Genomic DNA, 22,994 nt, shown 5'->3' on the forward strand with positions numbered 1-22,994 from the left:
ACACACTACTAAATAAACTATAATACTATCAATAACAATGATAATTTTAATTAATAAATAAATTATTATTATCATCAATATTTTATTGTTTGTTTGCAAAGGGATTTTTTAGTGATTACATGAATGTTTGTGCAACAGACATGAATTATATCTCAAATCATTTTTGAGGATGATCTCTTTTTTTGTTTGAAATAGTCCAATCGTTTAAAACTACATTACCCATCATGCAAAGGGACTTCCGGCGGCGACGTTTCTGACCGGTGTCATCAGCCGAGTGAAGCGTGGGTTTTACTCTTCAACAAATCTTGCTGAAGTTATTCAGGATGACGGTAAACTTGATTTATATGAAGCCGGTTTAATGGTTTGCACTCTTTTCTTCATGCGGTTTAGAGTACTGTGTGTTTCATGAGCTCAAACTCCAAAAAATGTATTAAACCGGCATGGTTATCTTTAGCCACTAGCTTCATGCATGTGTGCCCATTAACCATGTTCATGTGTTTTTTTTGTTTGTTTTTTTTTTTTAATCCTGAACAAAAAGTAGCACATATTCGACACATGTGCGATCTCAGCAACATTATCACTCTCCTGAGAGTTGTTGGCAGAGTAATATGAATAGAGCTGACAGCTGTCAATCAGAGGTTCTGATATATGCAGCTCAGAACTGTAGTGATGCACATGTGCCAGTTTATACTTTAGCAGATTTACCAGTTTGGTATCTGGAGGTTTAATTAATGAATGTAAATCTGTAATATTTAACAGGTCACAAGATGATGAAACTTCATCATCTTGACGTCTAACAATTTAAATCAACTTTAATGTAACTAACTAATATATTATAAGAGTATATTAATATTGTATGATATTTCTGATAAAATGTGACAATTTTCATTAATGTATTAATATATTCATTAATGCTTTGCTGAAGTCTTTCTCTCTCTCTCTCTCTCTCTCTCTCTCTCTCTCTCTCTCTCTCTCTCTCTATATATATATATATATATATATATATATATATATATATATATATGTATATATATATATATATATATATATGTATGTGTGTGTGTGTGTAGGGATATTTTTTCCCCATATATTTCACATGTGAAAGTTGAATGTTAAAGTTAAATATGTCATTCCAGGAACGCAAAGGAACAGCAAAACTTGACTTTTTGAGGAAGATTGAGGAGGAGGTTCAGCAGAAATGGGAGAAGGAAAAGGTTTTTGAGATCAACGCTCCAACCACCATTGGGGGAAATACAAAGTGAGCCTGTTTTTATTAATTGCAGTATTTCCTGAAGTTTTACAGATTATATTCATGGCTAACTGACGATTATTGTCTGTCTACCCAGTAAAAACAAGTACTTTGTCACGTTTCCCTACCCATACATGAATGGAAGACTTCACCTTGGACACACATTCTGCCTGTCTAAGTGTGAGGTGAGTTTGAAAGCCATTCAAAGAATATATCATAGACATCATGTCATATATTTTATGACTCAATTATAATTCTTCATTTAGTTTGCAATGGGTTACCAGCGGCTGAAAGGGAAGCAGTGTCTTTTCCCATTTGGACTTCACTGCACTGGTATGCCCATCAAAGTGAGTAGTTTAAACTCTACCCAAAGTTCTGCACCTTAGATCTGTACATTTTTGTAATCAGTGTAAATGCTTTATGTCTGTGTTCATCAGGCGTGTGCAGACAAGCTGAAGAGGGAAATGGAGCTGTATGGATTCCCGCCCCAATTCCCAGAGGAAGATGAAGAGGAGGAAGAGCAGAAGAAGACCACTGATGAGGTCATCATCAAGGACAAGTCAAAGGGCAAGAAGGTAAAAGTACTGTGTGTTATGCTAAAATTGTAACTTAAAGGGATAGTTCACCCAAAAATGAAAATTATCCCATGATTTACTCACCCTCAAGCCATCCTAGGTGTATATAAGAGTTGCAAATCTTCTTTCAGACGAACACAATCAGAGTTACATTTAAAAATATCCTGGCTCTTCCAAGCTTTATAATGGTAGTGAATGGGAGACGAGATTTTGAAGCCCAAAAAAGTGCATCCATCCATCATAAAAGTAATCCTTAAGGCTCCAGGGGTTTAATAAAGGACTTCTGAAGCGAAGTGATGGGTTTTTGTAAGAAATATCCACATTTAAAACATTATAAACTAAAATAAGTACTCTCTGGCAGACAACCGTATGCATACTGCGCAAGTCGACTTGGGCCACAAGAGTAACCCCTGACGTAGGAGTATCGTAAGCTAGATGCCTCTCGCGATTCAAACAAATATGACTGGGCAACAAACTCAAGCTCTTCTTCTCTTATATCGAAATCCTCTGATATTTCTCATTAATTTCTCATTTTAGACTAATAATTTATGACAGGTGTTTTATTTTGCTCTGTCCTCTGCACTTCCGCGTTTCCCAATATGTCATGTGTTGGGTCAGAGGTTTCTCTTCCTCCCCAAAACGATGCATACGGCCGTCTGCCGAAAGTTAGTTATTTTAGTTTAAAAAGTTTTAAATACGGATATTTTTTTTTTACCAAAATGCATTGCTTTGCTTCAGAAGGCCTTCTTTTTTGTGGGATTATTTCTATAATGGATGGATGCACTTTTTTGAGCTTCAAAATCTCGGCCCCCTATCACTCCCGTTATAAAGCTTGGAAGAGCAAGGATATATTTTTAATATGTCTCCGATTTTGCTCGTCTGAAAGAAGAAAGTCATATACACCTAGGATGGCTTGAGGGTGAATAAATCATGGGATCATTTTCATTTTTCTGTGAACTATCCCTTTAAATGTTGTAGGGTTGATCCATGAATTATCAGTATTGTATTAATAAAGAATTAATGAAAATTAATTCAGTTTCCTTTTTCGAATGTCATGTCATTGGCAGAGCAAAGCTGTAGCAAAGTCTGGAAGCTCCAAGTTCCAGTGGGACATCATGAAGTCTCTGGGGCTGCGGGACGATGAAATTGTGAAGTTTGCTGAAGCTGAACATTGGCTGGATTATTTTCCTCCTCTTGCTGTACAAGATCTGAAGAAAATGGGTCTAAAGGTAGTGAAAGCTCACCTGAATAATTGTCATTCTACACAATACTTTTTACTTTGCCATTTAAACGCAAAATGCAACATGTCTTAACGTTGTGTCTGTAAATGAAGTGACCGAGTCATTAATGCTGTAGGTTGATTGGCGGCGTTCCTTCATCACGACCGATGTAAACCCCTTCTATGACTCTTTTGTGAGGTGGCAGTACATCACTCTGAAAGAGAGAAAAAAGATCAAGTTTGGGAAAAGGTATGGTAAAATATTGTAATATGACTTAAGTATTCAATTTGTTCGTTACTGTTAGAGGAAAACCAATATATCACTTTTACCTGTTCATCAATACTGATAGTTGCGACACCACCAAAGTTTAGTCTTTGCACAAATTTCGGTACACAGAACACATTATAATTAAAAATACAACCTAAAAATTGCCATTAGGGAATGTTCTGTATAAGTTATTGTTAGGTTGTCTAAAAAAACTTTCCTGCAACATTATGGGAAGGTTGTAAAAAACATGGAGCCAAGTACTAACGTTCGGGGAACATTCACTGTTTGTTGAGCACAGTTATACTGCACATGCACAGAACAGTTTTCTGTTTTATATATTTTTTTTCTAAATATTTTATCTTATTTATAATACAAAATATTGTATTATGTGCAAAAGAAATATAAGAGCAAGGTAAAATGTCTACTAATCTAAAACATGATCATGGTATAACATTCATATGAGGGCATATAATATAAAGCTATAATGGCATTTGAAAAATATATTTAAAAAGACAGGGGTTGAAGTCATATCTATCCCTTTCTCTGTCCTTTCTTGTACATCATTTGTGTTCACATGTGACAATAATATAAAAATAATTGTCAGTGTGTGTGATAAAGCATATATATATATATATATATATATAATACCATTCAAAGTTTTAGATCGGTAAGATTTTTTAAATGTTTTTAAAATTCCCTTCTGCTCAACAAGACTGCATTTATTTGATCCAAAGTACAGCAAAAACCGTTATCTTGTGAACTATTTTTACTATTTAAAAAAAACTGTAAAAAATGTAATTTATTCCTGTGATCAAAGCTGAATTTTCAGCATCATTACTCCAGTCTTCAGTGTCACATGATCCTTCAGAAATCATTCTGATATGATGATTTGCAGTTTTCAACATTGATAATAAGAATAAATGTTTCTTGAGCAGCAGTGTACAATTTTTCAGGATTATTTGATGAATAGAAAGTTCAAAAGAACAGCATTTATGTCTTTACTGTCACTTTTGATCAATTGAATGCATCCTTGATAAATAAAAGTATTAATTTGGTAACACTTTACAATAAGGTTCATTAGTTAAACATTAGTTAATATATTAACTAATATGAACTAACCATGAGCAATACATTTGTTACTGTATTTACTGATCTTCGTTAATGTTAGTTAGTTAACAGTTGTTCATAGTTTGTTCATGTTAGTTAACAGTACATTAACTAATGTTAACAAGATTTTAAAGGTGCCGTAGAATTGAAAATTGAATTTATTTCGGCATAGTTGAATAACAAGAGTTCAGTACATGGAATTGACAGTGAGTCAGTGAGTCTCAAACTCCTTGTTTCCTCCTTGTGTAAATCTCATTTGTTTTAAAAGACCTCTGAAGAATCGTCGAATCTCAACATAACACCGACTGTTGCGTAACAGTCGGGATCATTAATATGTACGACCCCAATATTTGCATATGCCAGCTCATATTCAAGGCATCAGACAAGGACAGCCAGTATTAACGTCTGGATCTGTGCACAGCTGAATCATCAGACTAGGTAAAAAAATAGCTAAAAATGGCAGATGGAGCAATAATAACTGACATGATCCATGATATCATGATATTTTTAGTGATATTTGTGAATTGTCTTTCTGAATGTTTTGTTAGCATGTTGCTAATGTACTGTTAAATGTGGTTAAAGTTACCATCGTTTATTACTGTATTCACGGAGACAAGACTGTCGTTATTTTCATTTTTAAACACTTGCAGTCTGTATAATTCATAAACACAACTTCATTCTTTATAAATCTCTCCAACAGTGTGTAATGTTAGCTTTAGCCACGGAGCACTATCAAACTCATTCAGAATCAAATGTAAGCATCCAAATAAATACTATAATTACGTGATTAAACATGCTGCATGACGAACACTTTGTAAAGATCCATTTGAGGGTTATATTTTATAAAATGTATAACCCTCATATAATATATAGCAAATATAACTTTGTTTATGCAATGTATTAAAGAGTCGCGAGCTCGGGGGAGAGGAGCACGGGATTTAAAGGGGCCGCACGCTGAATCAGTGCATAGTTAATGATGCCCCAAAATAGGCAGTTAAAAAAATTAATGAAAAAAATCTATGGGGTATTTTGAGCTGAAACTTCAGACACATTCAGGGGACACCTTAGACTTATATTACATCTTGTGAAAGAAAGTTCTAAGGCACCTTTAATAATGTATTAGTAAATGTTGAAATTAACATTAACAAAGATTAAAAATGCTGTAGAAGTGCAGTTCATTATAAGTTAATGTTAACTATGTAGTAACTAATTAGTTCATGTAACTTCTGTTAACTAATGAGCCTTATTGTAAAGTCTTACCAGTAATTTATTTATTTATTTTTTTCCTCCTTCTTCTTTTAAAGTGTTACTGCCCCCAAACTTTTGAACGGTATAATGTTATGAAAGCTTTTTATTTCAGATAAATGCTGTTCAAAGCTAAGAGCTCTATATAACTCTAAACAGCAATATTGGAGATGCTGTTAAGTGTCCCTCAATAAGGTGTCAGGTGTTCTTCATGCTAATGCAGGCAGCATCTCCAATATTGGAGAATGTAATACAAAAATCAAACACATTTTCATTGTAAATATTTTCACATAATATAGTATATGTATGTTGTATAATTATTTATTATGCAATTATTTATTTAATTGTTACTTTATCTTTAAAGTATCCATTATTTAATTTTAAACTTTAATCTTAAATCTTAAACCTTTTTTTCTGTCTTATAGATATACCATTTACTCTCCGAAAGATGGGCAGCCCTGCATGGACCATGACAGACAGACAGGAGAGGTGGGCACTGTTTTCAATTATGAAATTCCTCTTTTGGTATACAATAGGATGGAAGTGTGTGTCTTATAGTATTGATCTGTATGGCAGGGAGTTGGTCCTCAAGAGTACACCCTTATTAAGATGAAGATTGTGGAACCTTACCCAGCAAAATTGAGGTAAAATCCATAATACTATGGTTTTGAATGATTGCCATATTTATATATCATGTTACTCCAAAGAATGGCATGCTACCAAAAACATGATACTTTTTTATGTTTTCAGTGCTCTTAAAGACAAGAACATTTTTCTGGTTGCTGCGACTCTGAGACCTGAAACCATGTTTGGTCAAACAAATTGCTGGGTTCGGCCAGATATGAAGTACATCATATTCGAGACTGCCAGCGGTGACCTGTTCATCAGCACACAGCGGTCAGCCAGGAATATGTCCTACCAGGGATTTACCAAGGAGAATGGAGTGGTTCCGGTGCTCATGAACATCATGGGCCAGGTTTGTCTCCCTAAAGCACACACTGCTTGAGTTTTATAGTAAATAAAGTTGGCCCATTACTTTTCAGAAGGAGGGGCTTTGCAGAAACTGGAACTGGAAGTCTGCATTTCTGATAATAGAGGAGCTGCACTAATTGAACATTAAAGCAAATTAACCTATTCTAGTACAGCCAGTAATCAAAATAATGACCTTTTTAAAATATCATCATATGGTCTCTTTATTATTATTATTATTATTATTATTAAAATATATATATATATATATATATATATATATATATATATATATATATATATATATATATATATATATATATATATATATATATATATATATATATATATAATATATGATAATAATAGTTGCAATATTATTACTAATAATTATATGAACTATTATTGTAGTGTCTAATTGTCATGAAAATGTCAAAATGCTCAAAATCTCTTCCGTCCCAAAAATACTAGCCTACATTTTCTTTGTTTTTTAATGCAAATGTGAAATTAACATTTTCTCTGTGATTTGTCATATACATTTTTATTTATATACATGTTTTCTTTATTTAAAAAAGAAGAAAGTACATGAAAACTAAACAAAAAATGAATCCAGTTTGTGCATGTTTGACAGTTTACGGCTGTTTACTCACTCTCTCTCCCATCTTTCAGGACATCCTCGGCTGTGCATTGAGCGCCCCCCTCACCTCATACAAGACCATTTATGCCCTGCCAATGCTCACCATTAAAGAAGACAAAGGTACCCGGCACCACCCCATAATATCGTCGCATCACATTACCCCTGCACAGACAAGATGCATCTCTGAATGGGCCGCAGGGCAATACCGAGTGTTTTAATAGCTAAAGTGAAAGTGACGTTAGTCATTGCGGAGTACAGCAAAGCTAGGAGAAATGGAATATGGAAATGACCCAAATAGATGTTCCCTCAGGCTGCACAGACCACATTACTTCGATCACAAACTGCTCCTCACCTAATGTGATTTGGCAGTTATTCTTTTTCTTATACCCTGGGCTCCTGTTTTCACCCTGAAAGTGCCTTCCCCAAATTGATACATTAGAAATGTTAATATAGAATATTGTTGTCCGCCTCTGAATAAAATTTTCTTTCAGGGAAAAAAAATTTGACGTGGATCATTTTAGAGTAAGTTAGCTCATTATGGGAGGTTGTTGATATTTAATTTGTCGTCACAGGAACTGGAGTTGTCACAAGTGTGCCGTCAGATGCGCCTGATGATATCGCCGCTCTGAGGGACATTAAAAAGAAGCAGGTGTTCATTTTCATTTTCTTTTCATGATTCAGTTGTGTTTGATTTCTCTTTGCGAGGGAAATTCCCAGAGAGATAACTGGATTTTAGATAAGATGAATGTACCCAGTACAAAAATGCCTGAATGTTTTTTTTTTTGTTTTTTTTTTTTCTTTCTAGGCTTTGAGAGAGAAGTATGGAATTCAAGATTTTATGGTCCTACCATTTGAGCCGGTAAGCAGCTTTTTTTTAAACGAGTCAGCCTGAAGCAGAAGTTGCAATAGTTTTTTCTTCGCTATTGTGACGTGAAATGGCTTCTCGAACAAGGAAAAATGCAGGACTTGATTTTGTCTATTGGGAATTGATTGGATCATTGGATCATTGTGGTTTGCTATTATTGTGATGTATTTATGATTAACACTGCAATATTCCATAAAAAAAAAAAAAAAAGAATTGTCAACTTTGCAAAAGCTTTGTAATGCTAAATGGATCATAAAGACCATTAGTGCCAATGAGTCCTACAATCTACTGAGACTTACAATACTTTTAAAGTATTACGCAAAATGTAAATAACAATAAAATGTATTTTTAATCGCTTTTTTCTTATTTTCTAACTTAAGAAAAAAATAAGATTAAAAAATAAGAATAAATAGATGAGTAAAGTTTGATGACAAACCTTCATGTTGTCTTGACAAAGCCTTGTCTGAAAGTTTGAAATAACTTTGAAAAGCTTTACGTTTGAAAAGTTTACTCAGAGAAGTCAATAAAAAATTGTACACATGTTCTAATGCTTTGTTAATGTTTTAATAAGATTCTAGCTTATTTTTACACATTGATGGCATGTTTTAGCAAGTTGCTAAAATGTTTTACATGATTTGTGGGGTTTCTAGCATGAATTAACATGATTTAACATGATTTGGCACATTGCTAGCATGTTTCTAGCATGATTTAACACATTGCTGGAATGATTTAGCATTTTTTTAACACAATTTAGCACATCACTTACATGTTTTACCATGGTGCTAGCATGAATTAGCACATTGTTGGTACATGTCTAGCATGTTTTAGCATGTTTAAGCATTTTGGCCAAGGATAGTTAAGTTTGCTAGTGATAGACACCCAAATACTCTATAAGATTATTGTATGAAAGTTTTTGACCACCTCCATGAAAGTCTATGGGAATTTGGGAATGCATGGAAGTCCAATAAGTTGAATGATATAGTTAGGAATGATATAGCAACCCGAGTCAGAACAGTCTGAAGGTCTGCCCTGAGTTTGTTTGTAACTTTAAAGGTGCCACAGAATTAAAAATTGAATTTGCCTCGGCATAGTTAAATAACTAGAGTTCAGTACATGGAAATTACATACCGTGAGTCTCAAAGACCATTTTTTCCTCCTTCTTATATAAATCTCATTTGTTTAAAAGACCTCCGAAGAATAGGCGAATCTCAACATAACACCGACTGGACAATAGTGAAAAGTGGCAGATGGAGCAATAATAACTGACATAATCCATGATAACATGATATTGTTAGTGATATTTGTAAATTGTCTTTCTAAATGTTTTGTTAGCATGTTGCTAATGTACTGTTAAATGTGGTTAAAGTTACCATCGTTTCTTACTGTATTCACGGAGACTGGAGCTGTCCTTATTTTCATTATTAAACACTTGCAGTCTGTATAATTCATAAACACAACTTAATTCTTTATAAACTCTCCAACAGTGTGTAAAGTTAGCTTTAGCCCCATTAGCCACGGAACATATAGCCTCAAACTCATTCAGAATCAAATGTAAACATCCAAATAAATACCATACTTGCAAAATCGGTTATGCTGCATGATGAACACTTTGTAAAGACCCATTTTGAGGGTTATATTAGTTGTGTGGACTTTGTTTATGCAATGTATTGTAGAGTCGCGAGCTTGGAGGGGGGAGCGAGAGAATTTAAAGGGGAAGGATGCTGAATCGGCGCATATTTAATGATGCCCCAAAATAAGCAGTTTAAAAAAAATGAACAAAATAAAAACTATATTTTGAGCTGAAACTTCACAGACACATTCAGGGGACATCTTGTGAAAAAGGGTTCTAGGGCACCTTTAAAGCAATAGGGTGTGATAGTGTTTAAATTTAGTTCCAGGAGAAGTTGCATAGATAATAGTAATAATAATAATACAAATAATAAAATAATAATAATAATAATAATAATAAACAAACTAACAGTATTTTGTATTTTATACAATGTTTTTTTTGCAGCACATATGCAGGACACATTTACGTGGGGCTCTTTTCAGTTATCAGTTTACTTCTACTTTATTTCCTTCCTTATAAACAAAGTAATTGTGAAGAAAGTGGCTGTAATTTATTCGTCTTCATAGCTGTCAAGTCTGGATTTGCATGAAAAGTATAACCTATTGACTACTTAAAAAAAAAAAAAAAAAAGGCAATTTGCCTTGCTGTGCCTGTCTGACTACTTCATGGATTAAGTGATTTCTCAGAATGATCCTAGATTTTGTTTGTCTAAATTAAAGTGACTTATGGGTTTATGTTCTACCAGGTACCCATCATTGAGATTCCAGGGTATGGGAACCTGTCGGCTCCTTTGGTTTGTGATGAACTGAAGATCCAAAGCCAAAATGACAGAGAGAAACTGGCCGAGGCTAAAGAAAAGGTCTACCTTAAGGGCTTTTACGAGGGGGTGAGACCATATGAACACCAACATCACTCAAATTCCACATTTTCTTCTCTAGTATAGTACCATAGTGAAATCCATGTAGGGGACACCTTTTTAAATATGTAAGTGATAATCCACAGCTATCTGTGCATTAAATATTTTAAAGAACCACCCAACGCGAAGTTGCTAGTCATGGATTATCCCCTTTATACCATGGTCATTTGCCAGCATTGACAAGTTAAAGCTGTCATTGATGTTTACATTAAATTTGACTGGAAGGGTTAAAATGGTGGTTATTTAAGTCATCTACAGCTCATTAGATCTAGCATTCTGTCCTTTTTACAGTAAATCAGACACAGATAAAGTAGTGCGGTAAGATTACGTTTTTTTTTTTTTTTTTTTTTTTTGATTGAATCATAACATTTATTTGAATGATTTAACCTATTAGGCTAATGAAAGAGAGAAAATGCGTGTGATTTACCTGTGTCTGTGCATTGTCTCTCAACTAGCAATGAAGCTGTGAGTTGAATTACTTCAAAAACGGCAACAATACAACCTACTTTCTGAGTAATATAATGTAGTGATTCAGTAGCAAAGTAAATTTATCTGACAAACGCTGTTGATATTTGAAATCCCCAAAACAAACACACCCCTAACCAAAAGGGACCACACCCCTATCTTGATAGCTCCACCTCCAAATTCACAAACGCGCAGGCACCTAAACTGTCTTTGTACTACAGTACCTGTGCATTAAACTGTTTAATAGCACCTTCCAGCCAATCAGTATTGAGTATTCAGACAGACCATGGTATAAGCATGTTTTAAATGCGGGTAGCATCTAAGGGTGCGTTCACACTCGTCATGTTTGGTTCGATTAAAACGAACCCTGGTGCGATTGCTTGGTTAGTGCTGTTCATTTGAACATATGTGAACGCTGCCATCCGAACAAACAAGCGGGCCGAGACCGCTGAAAAGTAGGTCTGATGTAGGTCAAATTCGGTGATAAAATTGCCAATCTGAACGCTAATCGAACCCGGACTAAATGTTTTTTTTTTTCTTCTTTGGTCCGGACCAAATGAACCAAATGAACCGAACCACAAGTGTGAATGCACCCTAAAGGTTGCTGGTTCAGTTTCTTTACAAATCTTCTAGATGACTACTTATACCTTCATGTGCACATCTGAGCAACTTTACTGAACTTTGTTTTGCTAGATCATGTTAGTGGAGGGTTTCAAGGGACAGAAGGTCCAGGATGTGAAGAAGCCCATTCAGAAGATGATGGTGGAAAAGGTTGGTGGACTATACGTTAACCTTAAAGCCTGACATTTGAAATAGTCTGAAAAATCAATTTTTTTGAAATGGAACAGTTTATTGAACCTTTAGACAAAGTAAATAAGTATTGGCTCATATAGTATGATATAGGAGAATATACAGCTCATATCTGAGCAAAAATATGCCCAAAACTGAGCAAAAATATGCAGTTTAGTGTGGTTGCTGATATTTATATGGCCAAAAAGTAAGATGAAATTCGGATAGCTTATAATGTAAATCAAAGCGATCTTTATAATTTTATGGTAGACTAATTACATAAAATGCATATATTAGCAGTCGCTCTATATCTTCCAATAATGTCTGATATTTAAATGCTAAGTTTTATCATTAAATCTCTGTATTGTTTATTGTGAGGAGCAAAACATATAATTCAATGTAATACAATGATGATTGAGCCTGATGGATCATATTGAATACTCACATTTTAACATTATCTATGGATAATCAAGTAAACCTAAGTTGTTTCAGTCCAGTAAGTGTTCATCTTGATATATTACCAACAACATACAGTAAAAGTTATTCTTACTTTTATTCTAGGTTTACTTTATAAAAATCAGCAAAGATTTCACAGCAAATCGACACATGAACCTTGACCTGAAGGTGGACGATTTTAGAATGGCACTAAAAGGCCTTCTACTTGCTAAAAAAGTTTAAACTATCAATCAGACAACAGAAGAAATGTAGTAGATTGTGTGCATTTTAACATGATCAGTTCGGATCATGTTAATAATTTGGCCTTAGAACTTTGCATATAAAATATGATGGCTTTATAGGGCTAATGATTGACCATTGAGTGTTGGATTGGGAATCCATTTTTTAAAAATAAAATATGGAAACAAACTTGGTCTAACCCAATTTTGTTCATATTTTTAGGGTGAGGCGCTGATTTACATGGAGCCAGAGAAGCAGGTGTTATCTCGGTCTGCAGACGAGTGTGTTGTGGCGTTGTGCGATCAATGGTTAGTGCAGAAAACTCTCTCACACAGATACTACATAATGTTGTACACATCTAAGAGCCCATGATAACGTCCACTTCTGTCTTGTATTCACTTCCTTTTCAATAAAAGAGTGCCTTATCCTTGTGATCTTGTGTAATTTTAGTCCTTTTTTATCACGGTGCCTTGCCTTGCAGTGTCACTGATCGATTTGACTTGTCAGACAGTGACTGGGGTCTTTATCTGGCAGGTATCTGGATTATGGCAATGAGGAATGGAAAAAACAAGCCATGGGCGTCCTGGAGGCTCTGGAGACGTAAGTCTCACACTTTGTATCATTGGGAGATTGCAGTGGAAAATTGTCAAGTTGCTATGGGGTGCCATTCTTTCTGGAGAAGCTGCATTAAAGGATTAGTCCACTTCAGAATTAAAATTTCCTGAAAATTTACTTGCCCCCATGTCATCCGAGATATTTATGTCTTTCTTTCTTCAGTTGAAAAGAAATTAAGGATTTTGAGCAAAACATGCCAGGATTTTTCTCCATACAGTGGACTTCACTGGGGTTCAACGGGTTGGAGGTCCAAATGTCAGTTTCAGTGCAGCTTCAAAGAGCTCTACATGATCCCAGATGAGGAAAAAGGGTCTTATCTAGAGAAACGACCGGTCATTTTCTAAAAAAATTAAAATTATATACTTTTTAACCACAAATGCTCGTCTTGCTTTTGCTCTTGCTCTGCAACACGCCAGACATTAGGTAATCACGTTGGAAAGGTCACGCGTGATGCAGGCGGAAGTACCAAGCATGTGTTCACAAAGTGAACGTGCAAATACTAAGTCAAACAGCCTATACAAAAACGAGAAAATGTTTTTCGCCCTACCGCAGTACTTCCGCCTACGTCAAGCATGACCTTTCCAATGTGATTACGTAATGCGTGGCACATCGCAGAGCAGCGTTTTTTTTTTTTTTTTTTTTTTTTTCTCTTATCTAGAGAAACAAAATGACCTTGTTTCTCTAGATAAGACCCTTATTCCTCATCTGGGATTATGTAGAGCTCTTTGAAGCTGCACTGAAACTGACATTTGGTCCATTAACCCGTTGAACCCCAGTGAAGTCCACTATATGGAGAAAAATCCTGGAATGTTTTCCTCAAAAAACATAATTTCTTTTCGACTGTAGAAAGAAAGACATGAACATCTTGGATGACATGGGGGTGAGTAAATGGTTTTAATTCTGAAGTGAACTAATCCTTTAATGTGTGAATATTGACTTTTGCTCTTCAGGTTCTGTGATGAAACCAGAAAGAACTTTGAAGCAACGTTGGCTTGGCTTCAGGAGCATGCCTGTTCCAGAACGTATGGGTTAGGTAAGACCGGCTTATCTTTGTGCCATTGTTTCTTTGTTGCAAGCTTTTCCCGCATCCTGTTTGATTTTTCTTTTGGAATAAATTGCTTGTAATAGTTAGGCAAACTGCTCAAAGTTTTCTTTGCACACATCCTTTTGAATGCACCTCAGATGACCGATCTTTGTGTGAAGCTAATCTTAATCAAAGTCTTTTTGTAAGGACAAGGCCCATCTATATTTCTTTTGTAACACTCTTATTTCTCGCTCCTCCCTTGCCCCCAAACCACTCAGCGATACCATCAGCAATTTTCTTGCCATTCCTTAGAGAGAACCTTTGATTTTGGAGTTCTTTTATGTGTTTGGTTCCCATAGGAACCCGGTTGCCATGGGATGAACAATGGCTCATTGAGTCCCTGTCGGACTCCACCATCTACATGGCCTACTACACCGTGGCACATCTCCTCCAGGGAGGGGTTCTCAATGGACAAGGACCCTCCCCACTGGGAATCAGGTATTATTTGCTCTTCCAGAAAAAGCTTGAAAGTTTAAAAAAATGCAAAAAAGACCTTTGCATGCAACAGATTTATGTAATACAAGGTTTTATAGGCTGAACATCATTAAGTAGGGGAGAATGAGGAAAGGTGGTTGATGGGAATAATGATCATTTGGAATCTGGAGTCTAGTTTTATTTTATATGTAAGTCAGTCCCATATTCCCCATTCATTCAGCTTACGCCTTGACATTTTACCACTAGCATGGGGCAGGACCACTAAGTATAATTTAAAGATTAAAATAGAGTAATGCAGAAATGTTAGCATTTTAAAGGATTAGACAATGTAATTTATTACTCAACTTCATGTCGTTCCACACCCAAAAGACCTTCGTTCATCTTTGGAACACAAATTAAGATATTTTTGATGAAATCTGATGGCTCAGTGAGGCCTCTATTGCCAACAATGTCACTGAACCTCTCAAGATCCACAAAAATACTAAAGACATATTTAAAACAGTTCATGTGACTACAGTGGTTCAACCTTAATATTATGAAGAAACGAAAATACCACAAAAAAAACCCAAATAACAACTTTTCAACAATATCTAGTGATGGGCGATTTCAAAACACTGCTTCGAAGCTTTATGTATCTTTTGTTTGTGAATCAGTGGTTCGGAGCGCCAAAGTCTCGTTCGATTTTAGTAAACGAGGCTTTGTTTATGCGATCTGAACCACTGAGTCAATGGCTTTTTTGAATGGATTTTTGGTTAAATGTCTGAAATAAGGTCTGTGTTGAACACAAGCTCAAGATACTTGCGCAATTTATTCTATGACATAAAATACATCAGTTGTACCTTCTTGTGGGTTTTTGTTGTACTCGATAAAAGTAAATACGTTTGCTAACAAGTGGCTAAAACAGAGGTTTTCGTGGACATTAAACATCATCACGCTGAACATCTAAACTCATCTACTCACTAGTCCACTTTCACAGCCTTGTTGTGTTTATAACTGAGCTCTTGCAACTATTCTTACTCAAATTTTCAAGGAAATGTTTTGTAAATAAAGATTAAAAGAGCTTAGTGGTGATGACGTTGAAGTCACGTGACCATGCTTTAGTTCATTTATAGCAGGTCCTAAAACTAATTTTTTTCCACACCTGCCAGTGACTTTAAATTTACCAGCCATGATGTTTTGAGCTGTTTTAACTGAAAGCAACTTGTGCTGACATGTCCGTGCCATTGTTTTGACTCAAGATGCACTCCAGTAATGTGTTTTTCTAAGTCTTTTCATGTTTATAAAGCTACTTAAATGCCCAAACCAGGCCCAAATGTAAAATAACGCTGCAGTGTTTCCCACAGGATTTTGTGAGACTTGTGGTGCCAGATGACGTCATACGTTAATAGGCATATTTGTGATGTCATTGCATCGTGTTTGCGTTCAGACAAATTTTGGCACTTCGGATCTGTTTTGCTTCTACTCTGACCTGGAACATACTGTAATACAACTGAATGCTCAGTAAAACTGTTCCCATTTACATATTTTCTGTTTCTGTTGTCAGAGATGAAACAAGTATAAAATAGTGACTAAACACGACCCATTAATACTACATGTTAACCAGGAGTCACTCTCTCTATACTCATTAAATCCTGATTTATAATCGCGACATCATCTGACAAAATCACCATACATCTACATTAAAGACTGGCTGTATGTGGTGGTTTTGGCTAAATTTCTTCCGTATTTGTCTCATGCAGCACACTGCTTGCTTCTGAGTAATAAAATGTGCAAATTTACAGACAAACTACGTTCATGTTCATATGCACAAACGGTCAGTAACAGTGACAGGTGCTTCGAAATGCAGTTTTATACTCATTTATTGACAAGTTTGCTGCGGTACGGTCAGTTGAAAGCACTGCTTCTCTGCCGCTCACTGCACAGAATAGACGCCGAGTCAGACCTCGCACTCGTGGGGCAGTACAGTACTTATCCAAAAAAGTCTCTAGATTTGTCACTATGCAAATTTTATGGATAAGTTGCCAGAGTGGTCTGAAAGTTGCTATATGTAGTGCTAAAGTCGCGCCTGTGTGTAAGAGACGTGGGAGCTGGTGGCAAGGGGAGGTGGCTATTTGTGGCGGTCAGTGTGAATATTGTGACAGGCCGCCATAACTAAATAAATGTATGGGAAACACATAATCTTCACTGTATAAATTAAACCGATTAATCCTTGAAGTTACAGAAGTTGTCCAGTCAAGAACAGTGAGTGATTTTTTTTTTCCTTTGTCTTTTAATATTTGATTAACATTAAAAACACAGACAGCAGCAGGATTATTAGCCTGCAGCCGAATGCACGGATCCAATATACTGATACTGATACTGTTACACATTGGTTTTCTTTCTCAACTGTTTGTTCACTTAAGACATAACCGACTGTTTATTAGGATACTCGCTGAGACAGGCTTTATTTTTTTTTATTATTTTTTTTTTTGGACATAATTTTGTGTGAATTTGTCCATTCAAGTGCATTTTTAAACACTTGCAGTCTGTATAATTCATAAACAACTTCATTCTTTATAAATCTCTCCAACAGTGTGTAATGTTAGCTTTAGCCATGGAGCACTATCAAACTCGTTCAGAATCAAATTAGTGGTGGGCCGTTAACGGCGTTAACGTGCTACGTTAACGCGAGACTCTTATCGGGTGATAAAAATATCGCCGTTAATCTATTTTCAAATTGGGGTTGGGAGCTGGGTCTATTCTACGCAAGCTATGATGACTTTCACCTTGATAGTTTAGCGCGGATGTATACCTAGCCGAACTGACCCTTCTCAAAGACCCGCCCCCCTTAGTTACTGTTGCTTTGGTCGACTGGTGCTGTCAGGCCCGTCACGTCACACAGTGATAAATGCATCACGGAGCAAAGAGGACACTGACAAGACAAAGCAGGTAACTTATGATATTTAACAAAGTCCCAGTTTTAAAACTGTAGTTTTTTAAGAAATTCAAACAATAAAACCTGTTTTCTTTAATGTGTTGTGACCATGGTCGTGACAGGTTGCTGTAGCGCCTCAGCTCAAGAGGCTCGTAAACTGATCATCTCTTACTACGAGTCCATTTATAGCATCAAATAAACATGAATGAACATGAGAATCAGTGTTGTTTCAAACGCGGAAAGATGTCAATATACAAAATATAATATACAAAAGTTTAACTCCACTGAGGTTAATCTTCTAACTCCTATCTGCTTTGTCGGACAAAATGGTGGATTACTTTTTAGTCATTTGCTGCGTTCCAATTCGCCTACTTATAGTACTACGCCCTAAAATATGTACTCTTTCTGTGAACAAAAAGTACTTACTTTTGAGTGTGTAGCAAAAGACTAGACAAGCTTTGGGACATACTATCACGTCATACAGTTGAGTCTTTGCTCTCTGTCGCATCCAGTCACCGTAAACTTCCCTGTCAATCATCTTACATCCTCCACATTTTATTTAGCTAATTTCCTACCGTATCGGAGAGAAATGCAGCACGTTGATCTGCAGTCGCGAGTCTTTCATGTGGAGAACTCTCCTCATATTAATGCATAAAGATGCATTTAAAACTTAATGGCCAATCAGATCTTTATAAAAGTCCACATTGGTATTTGCAGATGAAAAACGGATCCACACTTCGAAAATCTACCGGAAATAGTAGACCATCCGGGGACTTTTGGCATACTCTTTTCAACATACTATGCTTTGGCACACACTTATTTTAATCTCACATACTATTTAGGATGGATAGTATGGACATTGGGACGCAGGGACAATTTGGGTATCTCACATATTCTGAATGTCTTCGGCAGAATTCAAATGAGCCATTTTAATCTAGATTAATCTAGATTAATTCCAAAATTAATCTAGATTAATCTAGATTAAAAAAATTAATCTATGCCCACCTCTAAATCAAATATAAACACCCAAATAAGTACTATACTCACATACAAACATCTTGTAAAGATCCATTTGAGGGTTATATTAGCTGTGTGAACTTTGTAAATGCACTGTATTATAGAGTTGTGAGCTCGATGGGCAGGGAGAATGAGATTTAAAGGGCCAGCAGCCCTGAATAAGTGCATAGTTAATGATACCCCAAAATAGGCGGTTAAAAAAAATAATTTAAAAAATCTATGGGGTATTTTGAACTTAAACTTCAGACGCATTCAGGGGCCACCTTAGACTTATATTACATCTTGTAAAAAAAGTTTGATGGTTAATATTTAATTTAGTTTGCATAAAACAGCCTCATTGTGAATCAAATTAAGAACAAAAATGACATGTTCCTCACCGTCTGAATGTCCTGCCACACATATTCAGTGTTACTTGAATAAAAATAGTAATTCAAAAAAAATGATACAGAAGAACATATTTCCTCCCCTCAGGCCCGAGCAGATGACGAGGGAGGTTTGGGATTACATCTTCTTCAAAACAACACCTTTCCCAAAGACGGACATCCCGAAGGAGAACCTGCAGAAGCTCAGGAGGGAGTTCGAGTTCTGGTACCCTGTAGACGTGAGAGTATCAGGGAAGGACCTGGTGCCAAACCACCTCTCCTATTACCTCTACAATCATGTAGCCATGTGGCCCAATGACAGGTACAATGCAGTTTATAGACCGTACAAATCTTTCTGTATAGTGTGTTGAGAAAAATGTATTGTAATGTGAAGAATATTTTTCTTGTGTTTCTCAACTTCGCCTACGCTTTCCCCCTGTTTCTTGTAATTCCTAAATCAATTTTATATATTATATATTTTATCAATTATATATATTTTTTTTAATAGTGGAAAATGGCCACAAGCAGTACGTGCCAATGGTCATCTTTTGCTAAACTCTGAAAAGGTGAGTTAATATTCCACTGTTTTCTTGTCAGGAAACATTTGGCTTCACAACATACGGTGACTTGGCTCTAACTTTAGCTGTTTCGGTATAACTGTGAGGGCCACATATCTTTTTCCTTACAAAAGTAGTCGAATCTCTTATAAATCTCCCAGAAAATCATGTAAGTATTAGTTATATAGCATTCTAAAATTTAATAGTATTTTTAATATGCTTTTATTTTATATTTCTCTAGTCATTTTAGTACGTTAGTAAGGTTTATGTGCTTTTGTGAGTTTTTCATCTTATTAATGTTTGTTTTACTTTTTTCAGCTTTATTTCAACATATGATTGTGAATAATTCTAGTTTTAGTGAACATTAACAACACTAGTTGAGAAGTTCCTCAGTATTTATGAACACACATGTTGTGGTTGGTCCTCTTCAGCTATCTAATTAGGTGTGTTTGTATCCACCAGATGTCCAAATCCACTGGCAACTTTCTCACTTTGAGTCAAGCCATTGCCAAATTTTCAGCAGATGGTAAGTCCTTCATAAGTATTCTGCTCATTGTAAGGCCAAACACTTTACATGCTCTCAGACTCTTACCGCATCGGGCTGTTTTATTTAGTGCCAGAATCAGGAATAGATTTAATCCTTATGCATGTAAGGATTTATGTTGGTCTACATTTGTCATTGATGAGTGCACTTGTCTGTGGTTATTTATATCAAGTCTAACCTTGCAACCCCACAATTTACTTATATGCTGGTTTATGTGACCTGTAATGGAGATTTAAGGATGTGAATGCCGTAAACCTCATTAAATCCATCCATCTGTTACTGTCTGTCTTAGGCATGCGTTTGGCTCTGGCTGATGCAGGGGACACGGTGGAGGATGCTAACTTCGTTGAGGCCATGGCAGATGCGGGGATTTTGCGCCTCTTTACATGGGTGGAATGGGTGAAAGAGATGATCGCCAATCAGAACAACCTGAGGACCGGACCAGCAGACACATTTAATGACAGAGTGTTTATTAGGTAACACTAGGGTTATAAAAAAAGCAACACAAATCGCAGACAGCGATTATTTACACTATAACAAAAAAAAAAGGGAAAAAAAGGCATTCACTGTATTAGTACGACGAGTGAATTTTATGTGAAAGCACAAAGTACCAAAAGTATATTGTGGCATAATAACAATAATGCACAGATGAAGTAATAAGTAAAGATAATATAAAGGTGATAGTACACTACTGTTCAAAAGTTTGGGGTCAGTAAGAATTCTTTTCAATATTTCAATATTTTTATTCAGCAAGGTGAAAGTGACAAAGACATCTGTAATTTTTTTTGTCGAGTTCAAATACATGCTGTTCTTTTGAGCAAAGAATCCTGAAAAAAAAAATGTATCATGATTTCCACAAAAATATTAATTATAATGTAATGTATAATAATATTGTATATGTAAAATATGTAAAAATTATAAAATAAGAAATGTTTCTTGAGCAGTAAATCAGCATATTAGAGTGATTTCTGAAGGATCATGTGACATTCATTCATTCATTCATTCATTCATTCATTCAGAGAGGCACAATTTTAATATGAAAAAAGGTCTTATTTCTTTGTCTGTTTATTTAGTTAAAATTGATTTCTACATGATCTGTGTCTGTCTGCAGCGAAATGAATTCTGGCATCATTAAAACAGAGCAGCACTATGAGAGAATGATGTACAAGGAGGCGTTGAAGAGCGGCTTTTTTGAGTTCCAGGTAGCATATACAAACTTACATTCAACATCCTTCACAGCATCCGTTGGCTAAATACATTTTGTGAATGTGTCATATAGAGCAGTGTTTCTCAACTGGTGTGCAATGTGCAGTCAAATAAATGTAATTCTATGCTTTTCAGATGAAAGACTTTTTTTTTTTTTTTTTTTGAAAGTCTTGCACAAAAGCTGTTGACTTCTGTCAGACAAAGTTTAAGTAAAGGGTGCCTGAGGAAAAATGCATTGTCCTGATTCAGTATCTGCGGTCAGATCATATGTTGTCAGGCTATATGTCAATGTAATTAATTGAATGTTATTTTCGTAACTTGTTACTAAATAAAATGTCTCTCGCCTTTAGAAAAAACTTTTCACCTGCACTCTTCAATTGCATGCACAATGTATTTCAAGTCATTATAAATAAAGTGCAAAAGAAATTACAAGCATGCAACATTGCAGTTATGTTGTCAATAATTAAGGTCAAATTCCTAAAAAAAAAAAAAAAAAAAGGCCATGGGAAAATGTGGGTCCCATGGCCAAACCAGTTGAGAGCCACTGATATAGAGCAATTACAAATTACATCTGCAGTAGTAATATTAATTAAAAATAACAATAAAACATTATGCCATGTTATTGTGTCATTCCATGATATTTGTCAGGAAACCTTCAGTGTAAACTAACAGTGAGACTATATATATAATTAACAATTTTTTTGATTCTTTGAAGGCTGCCAAGGATAAATACAGGGAGCTGGCCATTGAGGGCATGCACAGGGATCTTGTGTTCCAGTTTATCGAGAAGCAAACACTCCTGCTGGCTCCCATCTGCCCCCACCTGTGTGAACACACCTGGTCCCTGCTGGGGAAGGTGAGACCCCGTATCGAAGGAATTGCTCGCTTGCTCTTAAACCATAACATTTCATCAAAAATACAGTCAGAACAATAATAATGTGAAATAGTTTTTTATTCGAATATATTGTAAAGTATAATTTATTCCTGTGATCAAAGCTGAATTTTCAGCATCATTACTCCAGTCTTCATTGTCACATGATCCTTCAGAAATCACTCTAATATGCTGATTTGCTGCTCAAGAAACATTTCTTGTTATTATTTTTGTTGAAAACCGTTTTAGCTGCTTCATATTTTTTGAAGAAACGGCGATACATTTTATTTTTCAGGATTCTTTGATGAATATTATTTAAAGGTGCCCTAGAATCAAAAAATGAATTTACCTTGGCATAGTTAAATAACAAGAGTTCAGTACATGGAAATGACATACAGTGAGTCTCAAACTCCACTGCTTCCTCCTTCTTATATAAATTCAATTTGTTTAAAAGACCTCCGAAGAACAGGCGAATCTCAACATAACACTGACTGTTACGTAACAGGCGGGATCATTAATATGTACGCCCCCAATATTTGCATATGCCAGCTCATGTTCTAGGCATTAGACAAGGGCAGCCAGTATTAACGTCTGGATCTGTGCACAGCTGAATCATCAGACTAGGTAAGCAAGCAAGAACAATAGCGAAAAATTGCAGATGGAGCGATAATAACTGACATGATCCATGATTACATGATATTTTTAGTGATATTTGTAAATTGTCTTTCTAAATGTTTCGTTAGCATGTTGCTAATGTACTGTTAAATGTGGTTAAAGTTACCACCTTACTGTATTCATGGAGACAAGACTGTCGTTATTTTCATTTTTTAAACACTTGCA

The 22,994-nt window shown here is 35.6% G+C and overlaps 1 protein-coding gene across 1 annotated transcript in view; it reads left to right on the plus strand.

Moving 5' to 3' along the window:
• Nucleotides 1-227: 227 nt before the first annotated feature.
• Nucleotides 228-22,994, plus strand: part of LOC137012976 (leucine--tRNA ligase, cytoplasmic-like) — a 41,077-nt gene continuing 18,310 nt past the window's right edge. The window contains exons 1-25 of the mRNA XM_067376517.1: nt 228-329; nt 1,137-1,258; nt 1,347-1,434; nt 1,516-1,596; nt 1,687-1,824; nt 2,892-3,053; nt 3,181-3,293; nt 6,089-6,152; nt 6,240-6,307; nt 6,414-6,639; nt 7,302-7,389; nt 7,842-7,918; nt 8,075-8,128; nt 10,450-10,590; nt 11,779-11,856; nt 12,772-12,857; nt 13,084-13,149; nt 14,115-14,197; nt 14,548-14,686; nt 19,086-19,298; nt 19,485-19,542; nt 19,996-20,059; nt 20,370-20,553; nt 21,189-21,279; nt 21,999-22,139. Of these exons, the coding sequence (XP_067232618.1) occupies nt 324-329; nt 1,137-1,258; nt 1,347-1,434; nt 1,516-1,596; nt 1,687-1,824; nt 2,892-3,053; nt 3,181-3,293; nt 6,089-6,152; nt 6,240-6,307; nt 6,414-6,639; nt 7,302-7,389; nt 7,842-7,918; nt 8,075-8,128; nt 10,450-10,590; nt 11,779-11,856; nt 12,772-12,857; nt 13,084-13,149; nt 14,115-14,197; nt 14,548-14,686; nt 19,086-19,298; nt 19,485-19,542; nt 19,996-20,059; nt 20,370-20,553; nt 21,189-21,279; nt 21,999-22,139 (2,631 nt within the window). The 5' untranslated portion in view covers nt 228-323. The remainder of the gene's footprint in view (nt 330-1,136; nt 1,259-1,346; nt 1,435-1,515; nt 1,597-1,686; nt 1,825-2,891; nt 3,054-3,180; nt 3,294-6,088; nt 6,153-6,239; nt 6,308-6,413; nt 6,640-7,301; nt 7,390-7,841; nt 7,919-8,074; nt 8,129-10,449; nt 10,591-11,778; nt 11,857-12,771; nt 12,858-13,083; nt 13,150-14,114; nt 14,198-14,547; nt 14,687-19,085; nt 19,299-19,484; nt 19,543-19,995; nt 20,060-20,369; nt 20,554-21,188; nt 21,280-21,998; nt 22,140-22,994) is intronic.

This window comes from Chanodichthys erythropterus, chromosome 22 (assembly GCF_024489055.1).
Source record: "Chanodichthys erythropterus isolate Z2021 chromosome 22, ASM2448905v1, whole genome shotgun sequence".
Taxonomy (NCBI): Eukaryota; Metazoa; Chordata; class Actinopteri; order Cypriniformes; family Xenocyprididae; genus Chanodichthys; species Chanodichthys erythropterus.